This window comes from Oncorhynchus mykiss, chromosome 12 (assembly GCF_057628025.1).
Source record: "Oncorhynchus mykiss isolate SJ-2025 chromosome 12, ASM5762802v1, whole genome shotgun sequence".
In the NCBI taxonomy this organism is placed as follows: domain Eukaryota; kingdom Metazoa; phylum Chordata; class Actinopteri; order Salmoniformes; family Salmonidae; genus Oncorhynchus; species Oncorhynchus mykiss.
Window position 1 is genome coordinate 80,446,747 of NC_143033.1, and position 16,913 is coordinate 80,463,659.

A 16,913-nucleotide genomic window follows, 5' to 3' on the forward strand; every position below is an offset into this window, starting at 1 on the left:
TTATATCTTTATGTTTGAAGCCTGAAATGTGGCAAAAGGTCGCAAAGTTCAAGGGGGCCGAATACTTTCGCAAGGCACTGTACATCATGAATATAAGTGCCAGTCCTACAGAATGGCATATGTTAGCCTATATATTCAGAGATATGGAAACCAATCATCTTAGAATGATAAAGGGAAATACAGTATAAGAAATGTTGACAAACACAGAGAAGGTGTAGAGAAACTTTATTTGGAGCACAGAGACAATGAAACTGGGCAGCTCAGTAAAAGTGCAGGCATTTCTGAGATGTCCTGTTGCTTGAATCAATCAGTTTTTTCATGTTTGCAGGATTTTCACATAGCATTGTACAAGCCATAGATATTTAACACAACGCTATTCATCTGAAAGAGACAACTAAGCAACCTCTGGGAATTCAGTTATGGCAGATTTGTAATATACATTGGATTTAAATCTGGGTTCAAATGACCCATTTGCAAGCCCTGGATGAAAGGGGTACGTCAATGCTCTGGCAGATGAAAGGCGCTATAAATAACTCGAGGTACTAAGTGTTTGAATTTCTTTTCACCTTTTTTCAGGATGTTGCATAACCAACTTGGTTCAATCATAGTGGAAAGTTTTAATATATCAAACACTTATTTGCATGATAGTCCTTCTAAACATCTAAATTAAGCTACTGTAGTGTCGTACACTGATATTTAAAAAAAACTATTTTGGAAATGCCTATCAATCGGTGATTCATCTGCAAGTTTTAAACAGTCAAGAAACCTGGAATGGTTTAGAATAAAAACCAAACAAAAATATAAATGCAACATGTAAAGTCTTGGTCCCATGATTTCATGAGCTGAAATAAAAGATCACAGAAATGTTTCCATATGCACAAAAAGCTTATTTCACTCAAATGTTGTGCACAAATTTGTTTACATCCCGGTTAGTGAGCATTTTTTCCTTTGCTAAGATAATCCATCCACCTGACAGGTGTGGCATATCAAGGAGCTGATTAAACAGCTTGATCATTACACAGGTACAGCTTGTGCTGCTGACAATAAAAGGCCAGTCTAAAATGTGCAGTTGTCACACAACACAATGCCACAGATGTTTTGAAGGAATGGGCAATTTGCATGCTGACTGCAGGAATGTCCACCAGAGCTGTTGCCAGAGAACTGCATGTTAATTTCTGTACCATAAGCCGTTGTTTTAGAGAATTTGACAGTACGGCCAACCGGCCTAAAGAACCGCAGACCACGTGTAACTATGCCAGTCCAGGACCTACACATCCAGCTTCTTCATCTGTGGGATCGTCTGATACCAGCCACCCCGACAGCTGATGAAACTGAGGAGTATTTCGGTCTGTAATAAAACCCTTTTGTGGGAAGAAAAACTCATTCTGATTGGCTGGGCCTTGCTCCCCAGTGTGTGGTCCTATGCCCTCCCAGGCCCACCGATGTCTGCGCCCCTGCCCAGTCATGTGAAATCCATAGATTAGGGCCTAATGTATTTATTTAATTTGACTGATTTCCTTACGTGAATTTTAACTGAGTAAAATTAGTGGAAATTGTTGCGCTTATATTTTCGTTCAGTATATTTTATATTCAATTGACAAGTGCACACAGCCTTGCCTGACGACTCAAACTGAATTCTTCCACTGCTCTATCTTTGGTAACAGACTTCAGTCTGAGAGTGTGATCATTGAAGTCGTTTGTGGCGACGTCATAATGAGGGGTGTTGTACAAAACAAGGCATCAGCGATTGATCATCTCTAACCCATCAGCATATCAAAGCCAATTACTAATTTTCAAAATGCCGATTTACCCATGTGTTCTGGCTCAACCCATTGGTTTCTGGAACCAATCAGACGGTCTAGATTGGATTTTCATTCTAGAAATCATCAGGGAGGTACTCAGATCCAGACTCATTGTGGAGTAGAAATTAATGTCCGTTGGCGTGGCATTCGGCCGGAACAAGGAGTTTGGGTAGCTAGGCAACACAGCCATAGAGGCCCACCTAATCATCAAGAGCATTATAGGAGAAAAATAGAAAACAATGTAAAAAAAAGTATTAACACTGAAATGCAACACAGAACCATTTCACACACACATTATCACCATCATTAAAACTTTGACAGTCTGAGTACATAAATGTTGTCAGTGTCCCCTCTACAGCAGCTGACTGTAGCGTATGTGGAATGCTATCCAGCCAGTGCAGCCCCTCCTTTCACACGCACAGCCCCAATCAGTATCGCCATGACGGCGGGCTGATACCCTGGGGAACATAGTGATCCGGGTGAGAACATTCCCATCCACTGCTCAGGTGGCAGGCCGTCTCCTGTGACCTCATTCCCTTAAGGCTCACAGGGTGTCTCTCCCTGTTGGGAAACGTCAGTCATGTCTCTCATTAAAACAAATAGGTGACTGGTTTTGCTCAGAGGAGAAGAGACAAGAGGAAACAACTATTACGTGTCTGTATATTGGTGTGTGACTGAGGGAGAGAGTCACTGCTGATGCTGTTCCAATGTGACTCCTTTCCACAAAGTAAAGCACCTCAGGGATGTCTAGGAGGAATGTTGAGTGTTGAATGGTGGAATTCATGTAGAGTTCGCTCCACCAATAAAAAAGGACATTCTGTTCAATGGGTTTCAAAATGTAGCCCCAAATCTGTTGTCTTCAGCCGTATATACACACAACACGTGTATTTTACATGACGTGCCATCATACTATCATCTTCCACTTGTTCCTCTCATGGCACCCACTTGACAACAAACCAAACAGGGGTCTGTCCATCATGGAACATTTAAACATGATTTTTGTCATAAAATAAAGTTATTAAAAACAAAACTACAACCAGGTAAATGTCTGTACAAAATCCTTTGAACTCAGTCCTGGTTTGCAGTTACTCATCATTGCCATAGAACGGTGTCTACTTTGAATAACGTCCAAGGCTGGAAGTAGCGCACAGAGGTTTCTTTTGACCCAGTGGACACTGGTGCAGAACAAAGTCAAAGTTCGCTGACGTGCACATGGCGTAGAAGACGTTAGCTTTGTCCGGAATGAGTAACTCTGAAAAACAGAAGATGATGGGGTTGGTATGAGAAAGGAGAATATTACATACAGTATACGTACAATATTTCTACTATAGGTAGGTGTAGTTAATGCCAAACTATAACAACTCTTTGCTTGGCCAACACTAATCTGCACAGTGATGTGGCATCTTTGAGTGGGCATATAAGAGCACTGATTGTTTTAGCTCACCTCTTTCCTGGGAGATCAACTGTGTGAGGGTGAAGTCTTGACAGGTCAGGTGCTCCAGGTTGTGTTTTTCCAGGGCCCTCTGGATCACCTGGGCAGTTTTGTCCTGACTAGTCAGCTGAGAAGGACAAGTCAAACAAGCAGTTCATATGCTGTAATGAGGTAGCGAAAGCTTTGGCTGCAAAACCTCCCTTCAACCAACCAGAGTATGTTAAATAACACCCACCCCCCGACTTCGCTGATAACTGCTTTGAGGAAAAATGTACATACTACGACTGTGATATGTGGTTGTCTTACCTAGCTATCTTAAGATCAACGCAATAACTAAGTCACTCTGGATAAGAGCGTCTGCCAAATAACTAAAATGTAAATGTAACCAACACAGCAGTTCTTATCTTAGATTTCATCATAACCAAATGTACAGAGCTAGATTACTACACACATGATCCCTTTTACATTTCCATAACAGGACCCCAAGATAATCCCTACCGCCAGATCCCAACCCAAGCTCACCAGGATGCTCTTGTACATGTTGCCGTTGCCAGCCTCCACACTGACCCTCACTATACAGGAGTCAGCCACCTGTCTGTTGTAGAGGGGGAGGGAGGTCATGGACACAGAGCGCTTGTGATGAGAGGCCAGCATGGGTTTAAGGTGGGCACCCACTGGAGCAGAGAGGTCAGGCTGAGAACTGGAGGAACAACTGGAGGGAGTGGAGCCATCCAGGGAGGAGGGTAAGGCCTCTGCCACATTTTGACAGGAGCTGGACAGAGACTGGGACAAGGTAGAGAGACCGAACATGCATGAGTGCCTATGGAAATAATGAATTAGTCTTTCAGTTTGTCTGTCTGAGACATTGACCTCAGCACATTAGTGGACAACTGAAGTATTGAGCCATGCTTCACCAGCGAGGCATGTGCTAAGCAAACACCACTCCTGCTTGGCTTCGAGGACCTGGTCAATTGACATTCCAGTTCTCAAGGACATCAGTTTCGATGAGATGTCAATGGGGATCACTGTTATGAATGAGAGGTTATATAAAAAGACACATAATGGCTTTCATTACTTTTGAATTGCTTCATGGTGTAACTACTGGTATTAGTAAAGTGTAACTACAGGATGTTTTGTAGTACAGTGTGTTCTATTAAAACATTTGAAACAGCTTTAACCAGGGTGTGCAATGACTGACAGAAAGAGAGAGACAGTCAGAGGCATGTCTAAAGGTGATCGGCGAGAGCTGTACCTGCAGTCGGAGTGTGGAGGGAGGGGTGGAGAGATCCTCCATCTCAGAGCCACTGGACCCTGAAGACGACACACTGATCTGGTCTGCATGGGTTTTCCTGCTGGATCCCTCACTCACTTTCAGGAGTCTGCAAATACACACAGTTAGAACTTTCCACTAAATTAACAAATGTGGTCAACGTTCACTAGTAAAACCTTAAATACTGCATTTTGTCATTGTTCTTTTACAGTTCTTGTTTATTTGCAACAATGTTACAATAGTTGTATATGTTAGAGATGGGGTGAATACTACTGTCTTGAGTAGAATTAACAAGATGGCAACTGCTGTTAAGAGAAGTGTTCAGTACTCACGAGGACAGTTTCTTGCTGAGCAAACGGTGGCCCCAGGCGCTTGGGGAGCAGAGGTCTATTGGAGGCTCCAGGTTTCTGGACAGTTCATAGCTGTGGCAGAACACATAGAAAACACTTATGAGCCCCGAAGTCAGGGCGGACTTGTCTAAATGTATACAGACTTTTGTTCCAGCCCTGCACTAACACATCTGATTCTAAAAGCCTGAACACACTGCAGCCCTGTGTCAACCCCAGCTCTAGATGGGTTTTCTATTCATTTTCCTTAACAGGCAAAACCAGGGTAGGGATTTAGGGAATTGTGTTTTACATGTCATTTGAGTAGTACATTTGGGTATACAGCATATTAGAAAGAGACAATTCAGGTTGTATAAAGGGTTTATTGGCTATAAGGGGCATAATTGTAAGACATTATTAGGCCCCATCAATCCTACAAAGCTCACCAGCTCTTTATCTCCTCACTGATCTACAATAAAACCAGTGGGGGACAGGTTCTCACCTCTCCTGGTCAGTGAGCAACTTCTGGCCCTGCAACCAGGCAGTGATCCTGGTGTGATGGGGCAGGTTGTACTGAGAGCAGGAGGCTTGGAGCTGCCGGATCTGAGAGAGAATCTCAAACTCCTGCAGAGAGAGAGGGAGATCATGAGCCCATGTCAGCTATGTGGTTGTTAAGTAACGTGTCCTGAACTAGTAACACCTGACAACACTTTTAACAGTCATGGGGCTCCAATAAAGGCTAGGAGATAGTAATTTAGAGCAGTAAGCAAACATCCTTAAGCATAAAGGTGTGCACTTTTCCCTTCGGCATGTGAAAGTACCACTAAAATGTGGTGGTGAGTGTACCACCAATTCAATGCATGTCATATAACAAGGGGGAAATATTTATTAGACATGTTCGTACTGCATCTTTTGTTTTCTTTACATAAAATCCTATTCCCTACAGGCTTAGAGATCGAAGACAAAAACAGCAACAACTTACCCTCCTCCTCTTTTCAAAGTTTATGAGGTCCCCCTGTCAAAAATAGCACAACATGCTATTATACTTGACAATATGGAAGATGTATTATCAATATTAAACATTAAGATAGCAATCCGCTAAAGTAAATATAGAGTTAACTTAAAGTAGCTGCCATAACTGAGACGTCTGTTTCAATGGCTGTTTGCTTACCTCCACAGTATCTGGTAGAGCAGTGTCCAGCATTGTGAGGATAGTCAGGTATGTGCCCAGGTAAGGAACCACCCCACTGGAGGTGCTCTGAGGAGACAACAGTACAGAGACAGCATGTCAGCAGAGGATTCTAGTAACACAGCTTTAGAGAATGTGCATATGATGCTAGAAAAGGTATTGGTCTATGATTACTGTCCTTTCATAGCCTAGTAATCTGTGGCCATTTGAAACATCCGTGGCTAAGGATAGGATGGCTTCCTCTTGCCACACATGACACTCTCGGTCTTTGAATAGATTTCTCCTAGATTTTTCCTCTTGTGGGTTAAAAGCTGATGGGGATAGGGGGCTACATGTGACTTCAAGAAGCAGAAACTGCCACCGCAAAATACTGAGTAGACAGTACTAGGATGCTTCCTCCCCTTTCCACCCCCCATAATAGCTTATAATAAATGTATATGTATCTTTTTTTTAACTTTCAGACACAGAATTCTGCTTTCATTTCTATTTTTCTGCTTTCATTCCTTTTTCGTGATATCCAATAGCGATCTTGTCTCATCGCTGCAACTCCCCAATGGGCTTGGGAGAGGCGAAGGTCGACTCATGCGTCCTCCAAAACATGACCGACCCCCCCCCCCCAAGCCGCGCTTCTTAACGCCTGCTCAACCCGGAAGCCAGCTGTTCCAATGTGTCGGAGGAAACACAGTTCAACTGACGACCAGAGTCCATTTGCAGTTGCCCAGCCCACCACAAGGAGTCGCTAGTGTGCGATGAGCCAAGTAAAGCCCCCCTCCAGCCAAACCCTCCCTTAGACCACGTCGCCATTTGGGAGGCCTCTGCTATCATTTCTGTCCATTTAATGTTGCATGGAAAGAAGTGAAAGCTAAACTCAAACTTATTGACCCCCACTATATATAGATAGATATATATCTCATGTCTACATATCATGTCTGCAATGTCTCTTACTCAATCGCTCTCTGAAGTATTGCTTACCATCTGTCTGGCAATAGGACATCGCTTGGATATCTTGGGAGAAATGTTATCCATGGCTGTTTGGCTTCCATCCTGAAACGGGGTCAGATAGAAGCTAAATTCAGTCTGCATTTATGGCCTTCCATTGTCAACCTGTCCACTCATCTGCAATGACCTACAGCATATGCAAAGAGTCAGTCAAATATGTTCTAGGTCAGAACTTACTTTACCAGCTTATAGGGTCAACACCACATTGGTTGTTCTTAGAATAGACCCTCACACGCACACATTATGTAAACAATATATTGAGCTATTAAAATCCATGCAAACATGTGAACAAAAGCAGTTTTGTGCTAAGGAGCATTTTGATAAGAACATGTGTCAAAAGCACAAATCCTGTGAGGCTGTTAATGCAGACACAGGGAGCAACTGAAACTATTTTTCTGGAACTGTTCAATTGAACAAGGGGTGGACCAATACAGTAAAATTAAATAAAGACATGAGGCAAATGAAGGTGTTTCTCAAGGAACTGCTGGGGAAATTGTCATTAGTGTAGTGTTTGTTGACAATGATGCTAATATTAGCATGTTATTTGGAAATTCTGGACAATATGTAGAATTTTACTTTAGAGCCCGCTCACTGTAACCAGACCTAGTGAAGATTTGAGACAAACACCCAGAGCCGACAGAAAAATAGAACACCCTCTCTTTTGCTTTGGGACAATGGCTTACTATTAACACACTGTTACGCAATTTCACTAAACATTAACTTGACAGAAAGATGGGTTTTAATAAGTCGTAAAAATAAAATATCAAGGTGCTTGACGATGTAAGTAAAGGTCAACTGCTCTCAAAACAATAAAACACTCCATATTGTAAGTATTTCAACAGTGTCATGTCGTCTGCATTACATTTGTGCAGAGACTCAAGTAAAGAAAAATGAAGTCAAATCAATTTCCTTAAGGTACTTGATTCTTACCCCCACAACGATCTCTCTGTTGCTCAACACACAGTTCTCATCAGGGAACGTTTCACAGAGGTTATCAAAGATGGCCACGCTGTCCCTGAAGAAGAACAAACCAATTAAATCAATCCAAAAATAACACTCAGACAAGACACCACTAGCAACTTCATTACAAAATATATCCTTGAAACTTCAAAAGGATTTAGAGTTTTTAAGGCATGGCATGTTGACCTAAAATTATTGTTCAACTATTCTTGACTGACTCAATAAAAATAGCTTATTGCATAGTTATGGCATGAAGTACAAACTAAGGTTAGTTGAATAATGTAGGTAAATTACTAGTAAATAATTTCCTTACTAAGCCTTACATTCTCAGAGGATAAGGACACCCTTGTTTTTTTTTTTGCCATATTCAGTCAATGTTATTGGCCCTCTAGCTTCATGACTCAACTAACCCTTCCAGTATGACCCGACAGACCGTACCTACACACAGCAGCCCACGTCTTCCTCAGCCTGTAGACAGCATTGGACTGAAGGGCAGACAGGATGGCCCTCAAAGAGGAGAAATTCTTCAGCTGCCGACACTCCTGTTTCAGAAAACAGTCACAAGTTAGAGACTGACTTAGAACTTCCTACTTACTAAACGCACTGAGAACCAGGATGCAGGTTCACATTGTGTAAGAATGTGTAAGAAGGATGCACTTGGATTTGAAATTGTATCCCTCAAATGGTCCAAGTCCCTAGATGTGTCTGACCTGTCCTACTCTGATCCACTTCTCAATGACGCAGGCCCTCTGAGCTGGGCTGGAGGCCCTGAGGACAGAAGTGGGGCTGGAGGTGGGCCGGCAGAGCAGGGAGGTGATGACTCGGTTGGTGACTGCATTAAACTGGGCAATGGTGGCGCTAACAGTAGCAGACAGGTTCTCCTTCTTGTCTCTCTGGGACCACACACAGCCCAGACACTGGTAGGGAACCACCTTCCTAAACAGCCCCTGAGAGATGCACAGATAAGGAAGGTAAAATGGAAAAAGAGTGTTAGTGATCCACTCCTGAGGACGCATATTAAGAGTCAGAAATTATCTGCCATGATTGACACTTACAGCGTCCAGTCGGGTGAGCTGTTCTGCGATGCCTGTGACTGAGAAGTCCATGATGTCACCCTGATCCAGTGGGCTGTCCCATTCTAGGCCTTCCTCCCCTGAGCTCTCGTCTTCCTGATTAACCTCAGCCTGGGCAGAATGGCCACCAGTATCCATTTCTATTAAAGGAGAGAGGAATGACAGAAGGGGGTCAACAATGGTATAAAAAAATCAAAGGCAATTCACAGAAACGGTTAGGAAAAACAAGTAAATTGAGAATCCTGTACCTTCTCTCTGGAACTTATTAAGCAGAGTTTCAGAGCGCTGGGACAGTGAACAGAAGGAGGATAGGCAGTGCAGGTGGTCCAACAGCAGCCTTAGGGAGGGGTGCTGAGGAGGATCCCGGAAGTCCTCACTGTACTCCTCCAACCAAGTCTGGATCAGGGGCAACAGACGCCTGAGGAGACAACATGATGAAACAATGTCTTCCCTGTTTCAGAGTCAAGGAAATAAATGTGATCAAGGGAAAAGCAGCCAGCTCACCTCCTGTGACATTCACTGTTGTACACATCTGAAGCCCCATTGTCCCTGTGAGAACAATTAGGAAGAGTGTCAGACTCATCTAAACCGGGACTGGACCACTGTCCTGTTGGTCACATTCTTCTTCAGACTGTTTTTCTTTGGTCTGTCTCTATGCTCTGTTGTTATCCTGACACTGACCTCACTCCAAACTCAGTGAATAAATGTTGTTGTTGTAAAACCTGTAATGGCTAACTACCTGCTGGGTGCTTATTATCATTACATCAAAGATGTTGAGATAGTTTTTTCTTTCTTGCTTCCCTCACAAAATGACTATCTGACGAAATTAAGTGACCATACACAGCGAGAGGTGTTGTTCAAAAACAGCCACTCTCGACATACCCTCTCATCTGTGTCCAACATAACATTCTGAATCCAATTTGGCTAATCTTATTTGTTACTGTGGTAACTCTGAATGTGTCAAAAGAGAGAAGAGAGAGGGAGACATTTTTAGGTCATTTCACCAAACATTCATTTGATAGAAGATGGTAAAAGTACACCGTCAAGGCGTTTTCAAACTACAGAGATCATACAACTTGCTCACATAATTTTATACTGTCTAATTTTAACAGTGAAACAGCTTCTGCATTATGCTCTGAGACAATGGTCAGGTGAAACATGATAGCAGTTATGAGTGCTGTAACTTAATGACATGGCCCACCTCTGGAAGAGCAGCTCAATGAGTGCACTGGTAGTGGTGAACGTCTGGTAGGTGGACAGAAAGATCCATCTGTAGTCAGGCTCCTGACAGTCCAGGAGGTGGCTCACTAGCCGGTTCAGGGTGGCTGCCTTCAGCCTGCGCACCTTGCAGGTCCGGTACTGGATGAAGGCAACGCATGGCCGGGCCTCGGTGGGGCTGGCTGGTATCTGGACGGGCTCCCGACGCAGGGTGATTCCATACAACGCCCCCTCCTCAAACTCCTCACCCCACTCCTGCACTGGGTTCTGGGTGGGAAGGAGGAACTCACACAATGAGATGGGGAGACATGTAGACCACTGACAGGACAGATCCTAAAGACCATAATGACCAACTGTGAGACCAGATTGATGTTTATGGTCCATTACAGTAAGCCTATTCAGAGGCATGCCCGCCTTGTGAGCAAAATGTAGACACTTCACCCGGGAGGTCTGTGATACAGGGAGCGCGTTGGGTTTATCAGTTATTCAGCTGGGAGGTCTGTGATACAGGGAGCGCGTTGGGTTTATCAGTTATTCACCTGGGAGGTCTGTGATACAGGGAGCGCTTTGGGTTTATCAGTTATTCAGCTGGGAGGTCTGATACAGGGAGCGCGTTGGGTTTATCAGTTATTCAGCTGGGAGGTCTGTGATACAGGGAGCGCTTTGGGTTTATCAGTTATTCAGCTGGGAGGTCTGTGATACAGGGAGCGCTTTGGGTTTATCAGTTATTCAGCTGGGAGGTCTGATACAGGGAGCGCGTTGGGTTTATCAGTTATTCAGCTGGGAGGTCTGTGATACAGGGAGCGCTTTGGGTTTATCAGTTATTCAGCTGGGAGGTCTGATACAGGGAGTGCTTTGGGTTTATCAGTTATTCAGCTGGGAGGTCTGTGATACAGGGAGCGCTTTGGGTTTATCAGTTATTCAGCTGGGAGGTCTGTTACAGGGAGCGCTTTGGGTTTATCAGTTATTCAGCAGAGGTGAAAAGGCAAACTCATGTTTACATCTGCACACACACCATCACAGATTTGTCTCAGGATATTCACACGTTGGTTTAGCAAAGCTAGATTTAGATGAGATTTCTTCACTTTAAAAGGTTTAATTCAAATCTCTTAGAAACACTGTACTGTTTACATTAGAGAAAACACTGAGCAGAAATGGAAATATGAATTCAATCACTTTGACAGCATCCCTTTTTCCCACATACATGTTTGCTGATGGAAGAAGTGCTCAGCAAGTGACTCTTTGGACATGAATGGCAAAACATTCAGGAGATAGAGGTGCTCAAAGTTTCCCCATTTTGCATTCCCCGCCATACCATCAGACATCCATGTCTTGATCATTGGAAAAGATACATGGTTAAACAGGATTGTCAAACTCATTTAGAATTTCTTGAATAAAAGTTGATTATTTTTTTAACCTTTAACATAAATGATCATCCACCCTGTATTTAAGAGCATGTTGTGTCTCGACTGATGGCGGACACAACACAACCTCAGATTATGTCAAATAGGGTCGAAGCTACAACGTGCCAATTAGAACAAATATATTATTTTATGTTTAAGGTTAAATATTTTCCTGTGATGAAAACATGGGTCTCATGGTATGGTATGCAAGATATGCCAACTTTAAGCACCTTTCTCTGTTTTGGCATTCAGGTCCAAAATGTCACTTTCTGTGCACTTCTACAATGGGCAAATATGTATGAAAGGTTTTGTTTAAATCAAAAGAGGTGCTGTCAAAAAGTGACTGAATTCAAATGGAATTACCTAATTACAACATTTCATACAATAGTCTGCATATTTAGCAGGACAAGGAACATAACTAATGTTTTCCAAAGAACAACATGAAAAAGGTACACAGCTTGCCTATTGAGGACAAGAGCAATGTGGTACAAAGAGACGGGCACCTGGGTCAAATAATTGAAACGACATGATCAAAGAAACTGTAAATAAATCAGCATAATCCCCTTTAAAATATGCAACCTATTAAATCTACAGTGGCAAGAAAAAGTACGTAAACCCTTTGGAATTACCTGGCTTACCTAAATTGGTTAACCAGACTGTCTATTGTTGTGACCTAGATGAAGATCAGATCAAACGTTATGACCAATTTATGCAGAAATCCAGGTATTTCCAAATAGTTCACATACTTTTTCTTGCCACTGTATCCCTCCACCCACTCCCCCAACTCAGTCCTCCATACAAGTCTGTCGCTAGCCCCCAATCAACCTCTCTGTTCTGATACACGCCCCTCATATCTGTCCACCGCTTCCTGATATAATTTAGGCTTTCCCCCCTATGTCCCTGTCAAAACTAAACAGTCTGGTTTTAACATTGGCACTTATATTATCCATGTATGATCAAAGCAAATCAGAGCATTTGAAGTCATATGCCATCTGACAGACATGCAGATGCGTATAGTGGGCAGAGCACTCAAGGCACATTATAATCATTACCCAGCTCCTAAATTACAGAGGGTTACTGAGGTTCAAGGCAGGCAGACGTGTGTCACAATCTAATTATACACACTTGATAAAAGACCAGGCCAAGAAAGAGAGACACTATTATCGGTGTCGTGAGGGGACCAATATCACACCATTGTCCTTTATGGAATACTGCATTACATTATCTGTAGGCCTACATGAGGCCAAGGCAAAGATATCCTAATTCTATGGGCAAGGATACAATACAGTAACATCTTTATCTTAGGTGTACCAAACTAAATTCAAAACAGACAAGAATTGTCCAATATTGAGACTAAACATAATGACACAAATGATATCAGGATAGCTCTCGAAAACACTTCTTCCCCATATGTGAACTACAATTTCAATGCTTTATTTTTTATGTTTAGAAACATAAATCATAGCTTTCAAACCGGTTTTTGAAACACATTCCGATATGCACTTTATCTTTCATATCAGCGAGAAAAAATGTTCAAATAAGATAACTTACTGTAGTAGCTTTGCACAAACTGTGTGCCTCCAGTGACGAACTACACTTCCTCCCCAGTTTGTCTTTTTTGAGAGAGATCAAATCTCTCTTCTTTTTTTTTTTATTAACAACAAATCAATACAGGAAATACATAGGGGAACACAAGTGTATATATAAATAATATACAAAGGACATTTAGGCTAGGGGGTACAATATCACATTACACAAGGACATTAAGGGACATACAGAACCTTATTATTCTAACAGCTTTTTTGTTAGTAGAGTATTTGTCTTAAAATAGTTAATTTTCTTTTTGTAAGGTAAGACAATGTGGTGTTTTGTTTATAAATTTACATTTGTGAATATGAAATTTGGCCAAAAGAATAATGAAATGAATTACATAAATGTTTCAAGCTTATTTCTATCGTAGGCAAAGAATCCAAGCAGTACATCTCTCCACAATAGTGTGAAATCTTCATAAATGTGTTCAATTATAAATCTACTGATGTCTTGACACAGTTTTCTTACATGCATACAATGCCAAAAAAGATGCAACACTGTTTGAGTGGTCATCACAAAAGGAGCAATTTGAGTTTGTTTTCCTTAAACTTCTTCATATAGTGGTTAGCAGGACAATATACACTTCCTCCCCAGTTATGCTTACACACAGGTTAACGCTAGATAGCAAATTAGCACAGGTGGCAGCCTATGTCTTCAGTAAACATGCGATGTAACGTGGAGATATAGCCGTGTAGGAACACTAACCTTAAAAGGTCGGTAGTAATTTAATTCTAGCCGATATGAAACATGATCATTGTTTCCAATACCATACCGCAAGCGATGCGTTTTAACGTTTAGAACGAGTGTCGGGGATCTTTAACAAAACTGCCCCGACCAGAAAATACTATTGTCAATAGTTGCTAAAGCAGTTAACATTATGATATCACCATGTATTGTTGGAAACCAGCTATAGGTCTAATACTCGTTTTTCCATTCAGGCAGTTTTATCTAATTAATAAATAGACCATGAGGCTAAAATATTGTAACGACCCTGGGTTTATAAGCGCGGATATCGACTCTGCCGCAGGAGCATGCTTTTGCGGAACAGTTGATAGCGCGTTGGACTAGGTGGGCTAGGTCAAGGGTTCGAGACCTGCTCCCTGCCTGTTTCATTACAATATGCACCATCAGTCGTCACAGGACAATGATGCAAATAAAAGTCTCACTTGCAGACATTCATACACTAAATACAAGGATACCCTGGACATCCATGCAAGATGCATGCATTGGCAATATGTTGCAGTCTTATTCATTAGCTGCACATTAGCTGCACATTAGCTTATTCATAGACGCCTTCTGGCCAGGGAAGTTTTGTTAAGAACCCAGACGTTCGCTCTAAATGTTAACACGAAGGATACATACGGACAAGTGGAGGCTGGTGGGAAGAGCTATAGGAGGACAGGCTCATTGTAATGGTTGGAATAGACTCAAATCGTGTGGTTTCCATATGTTTGATCCAATTCAATGAATTCCATTCCAGCCTTTACAATGAGCCAGTCCTCTTATTGCTCTTCCGATAAGGACCGTTGTCTTCTCGGGTATATATTTCATATCAGCAAGAAATACGTTTTTGTTGTTTTTAAAAATTATTATACTACTACCCACCTTTGTGGGGTTAGGGTTCCCACACAAACATATTTCCATGTTACAGCGGACAGACAGAAGACAAAGTCCACTGCCTATGCTAATTAACTGCTTCTCCAAACACCTGTGTGTAAACAGAAGACTGATGCCACAAAGTGCTGTCACTGAAAAATACTGTCTGCTGCAACTGTTTTAAAACCGGTTTGAACCGTGTACAGTAAGTGTAGCTATTATTTTGCACTTGTGGAATGATTTGGGATGTGACATGAAAGAGTGCTTTATGTTCCTAAAAAGCATACCGCAATTATGAATCGATTCACGTTTAGATGGAGTATTTGGCTGCCATAACCAATTCACCTCGAAATAGAACATCCAAGGTCCTTAGATTATACGGAGTAACGTTAGGCTTATTTAGTCCATTATTGGGCTATAGCTACACATGACTATAACCCTATGACAAGACAACACTGTCTGATTTATGACCAACAGGTGTAAAAAGATAAATTAGGCTATTAACCGCATTTGACTCCGTTCAAAACAGTGCATACCCTATAATTCAAAAAGCCTACATTACATTATAGTTCTGAAAATACAGTAAAACTAATAAGATAGTTATCATTTCTAAATGAAACACGTCGTACAAATACAAAATTATTATGCATATCATTGGGAATTACCATTGATATCTCCCATTTTCCCATCTCGTCAGTCACCGCAGAACTTTTATGGTGTGATAACTTCCATCTTGTTCAAACTAAGTGTTGAAGCTGAAAATACACATCCACTTCGAAGGAGTTGAAGTTTACGGCTGCATGGTGATATTAATAAATATTTTACGAAACGTATTTCTTTAAACTACATATTTAAAATATATATCATGTATATATTTTTTTATATATCTGCGTACTATTCGTCACATTTTGCGGCCGCATACAAGTAACACGCTATCACTTGTCAAGCGCTTCCCATAGCTACCCAATGCCTCTATCGCTAAATTCTTTAAAGCGAAGCTTGTCGTTCTTGCTTGAATCTCCCAGCTTTTATGCAGTGGGTGGCGGCTATGGGAAGAACAGGCTTTTCATTTGAGGGCGGTCTTGATGAAAGGAGTGTGCTCTCTGTAAGTATTTGCATATTTCCTACAAAAACTACATAGGGGATAATCATCTGATCGAAACTCGAGCTCATTGCTTCTGCAAGTTCATCTTCTGGTTAGTTTTTTGGGATTATAAAGAAAAAACCTGGATGCTGAAAGTAAAATCTGTTGTAGGCGTGTTGGCAGCTCCACAACCTATGTATTCTATGGTAAACAAGGGTGGCAGAATGAGCACAATGATAATTATAGGTGAGTGGGGTAAGTTGAGCCTCTCTTGTTTCTAGGAACCATAGACAGAATTGATCATTTGACCAAATATTTAGGAAGAGGTCATTTCATGGAGTCTGTGAAGAAAGAAACCACATGGAAAAATTGTAAGCAAGTTAGGTCCAAAAGATTTTCAGCAAGTCAAATGCATTTGTGTTAGAGGTTTCATAACGCTTGTATCGTAACCAAAGTAGATCATTTTAAGAGTGTTCTGTACATCAGTTGGGGTCTCTATAAGCTTCAATATGAGGTCCTAAACCTAGCATGAAAGTGCATCGTTGTAGCTGTGTGGGCTAATATAGTTCAAATACTTGCCTTTGGGTACGTTGAGCCAGTGGTCATGGTGTAAGTTGAACCAATGGCAAGATGAACAAATGTAAGTGTTTTCTTCCCATGTGTTATGCAAGGTATTATTGTTGGGATATGAGGTAAGAACAGGGCCTGGCCTACGATAAAGGTGTTCTAAAAAAGTACAACGTCTTTGTTAGATGTTAAGCCTATGTTAAAGGATGCTTAAAATGATTATAATTCAAAAGTGATTGTGTTGAATTGTGTTTGGGAAATAGATGGACATGGTTTTAAAAAGGTTGTGTATTTCATTCAGTACATACATTTGTAGGTGGCTTAACTCACCCATTCCTGGGGTAAGTTGTGCCAAGAGATACATTTGTTTTGGACAAGCTGTGTTTTCCAAACTAATGTTTACA

The 16,913-nt window shown here is 41.6% G+C and overlaps 1 protein-coding gene across 1 annotated transcript; it reads right to left on the bottom strand.

Annotated features, from left to right (window-relative positions):
* Positions 1-208: 208 nt before the first annotated feature.
* LOC110538295 (ral guanine nucleotide dissociation stimulator-like 1) lies at positions 209-15,863 on the bottom strand. Its single transcript, XM_021625022.3, has 17 exons — positions 15,524-15,863; positions 10,253-10,536; positions 9,556-9,600; positions 9,300-9,469; positions 9,034-9,191; positions 8,689-8,925; positions 8,417-8,520; positions 7,949-8,033; positions 6,992-7,063; positions 6,002-6,088; positions 5,813-5,845; positions 5,333-5,454; positions 4,837-4,926; positions 4,487-4,613; positions 3,757-4,017; positions 3,247-3,361; positions 209-3,054 (listed from the first exon to the last, which is right to left on the bottom strand). Exons 1-17 carry the CDS (start codon positions 15,545-15,547, stop codon positions 2,915-2,917), a joined length of 2,154 nt encoding a protein of 717 aa, XP_021480697.3. The 5' UTR covers positions 15,548-15,863; the 3' UTR covers positions 209-2,914.
* Positions 15,864-16,913: the final 1,050 nt, after the last annotated feature.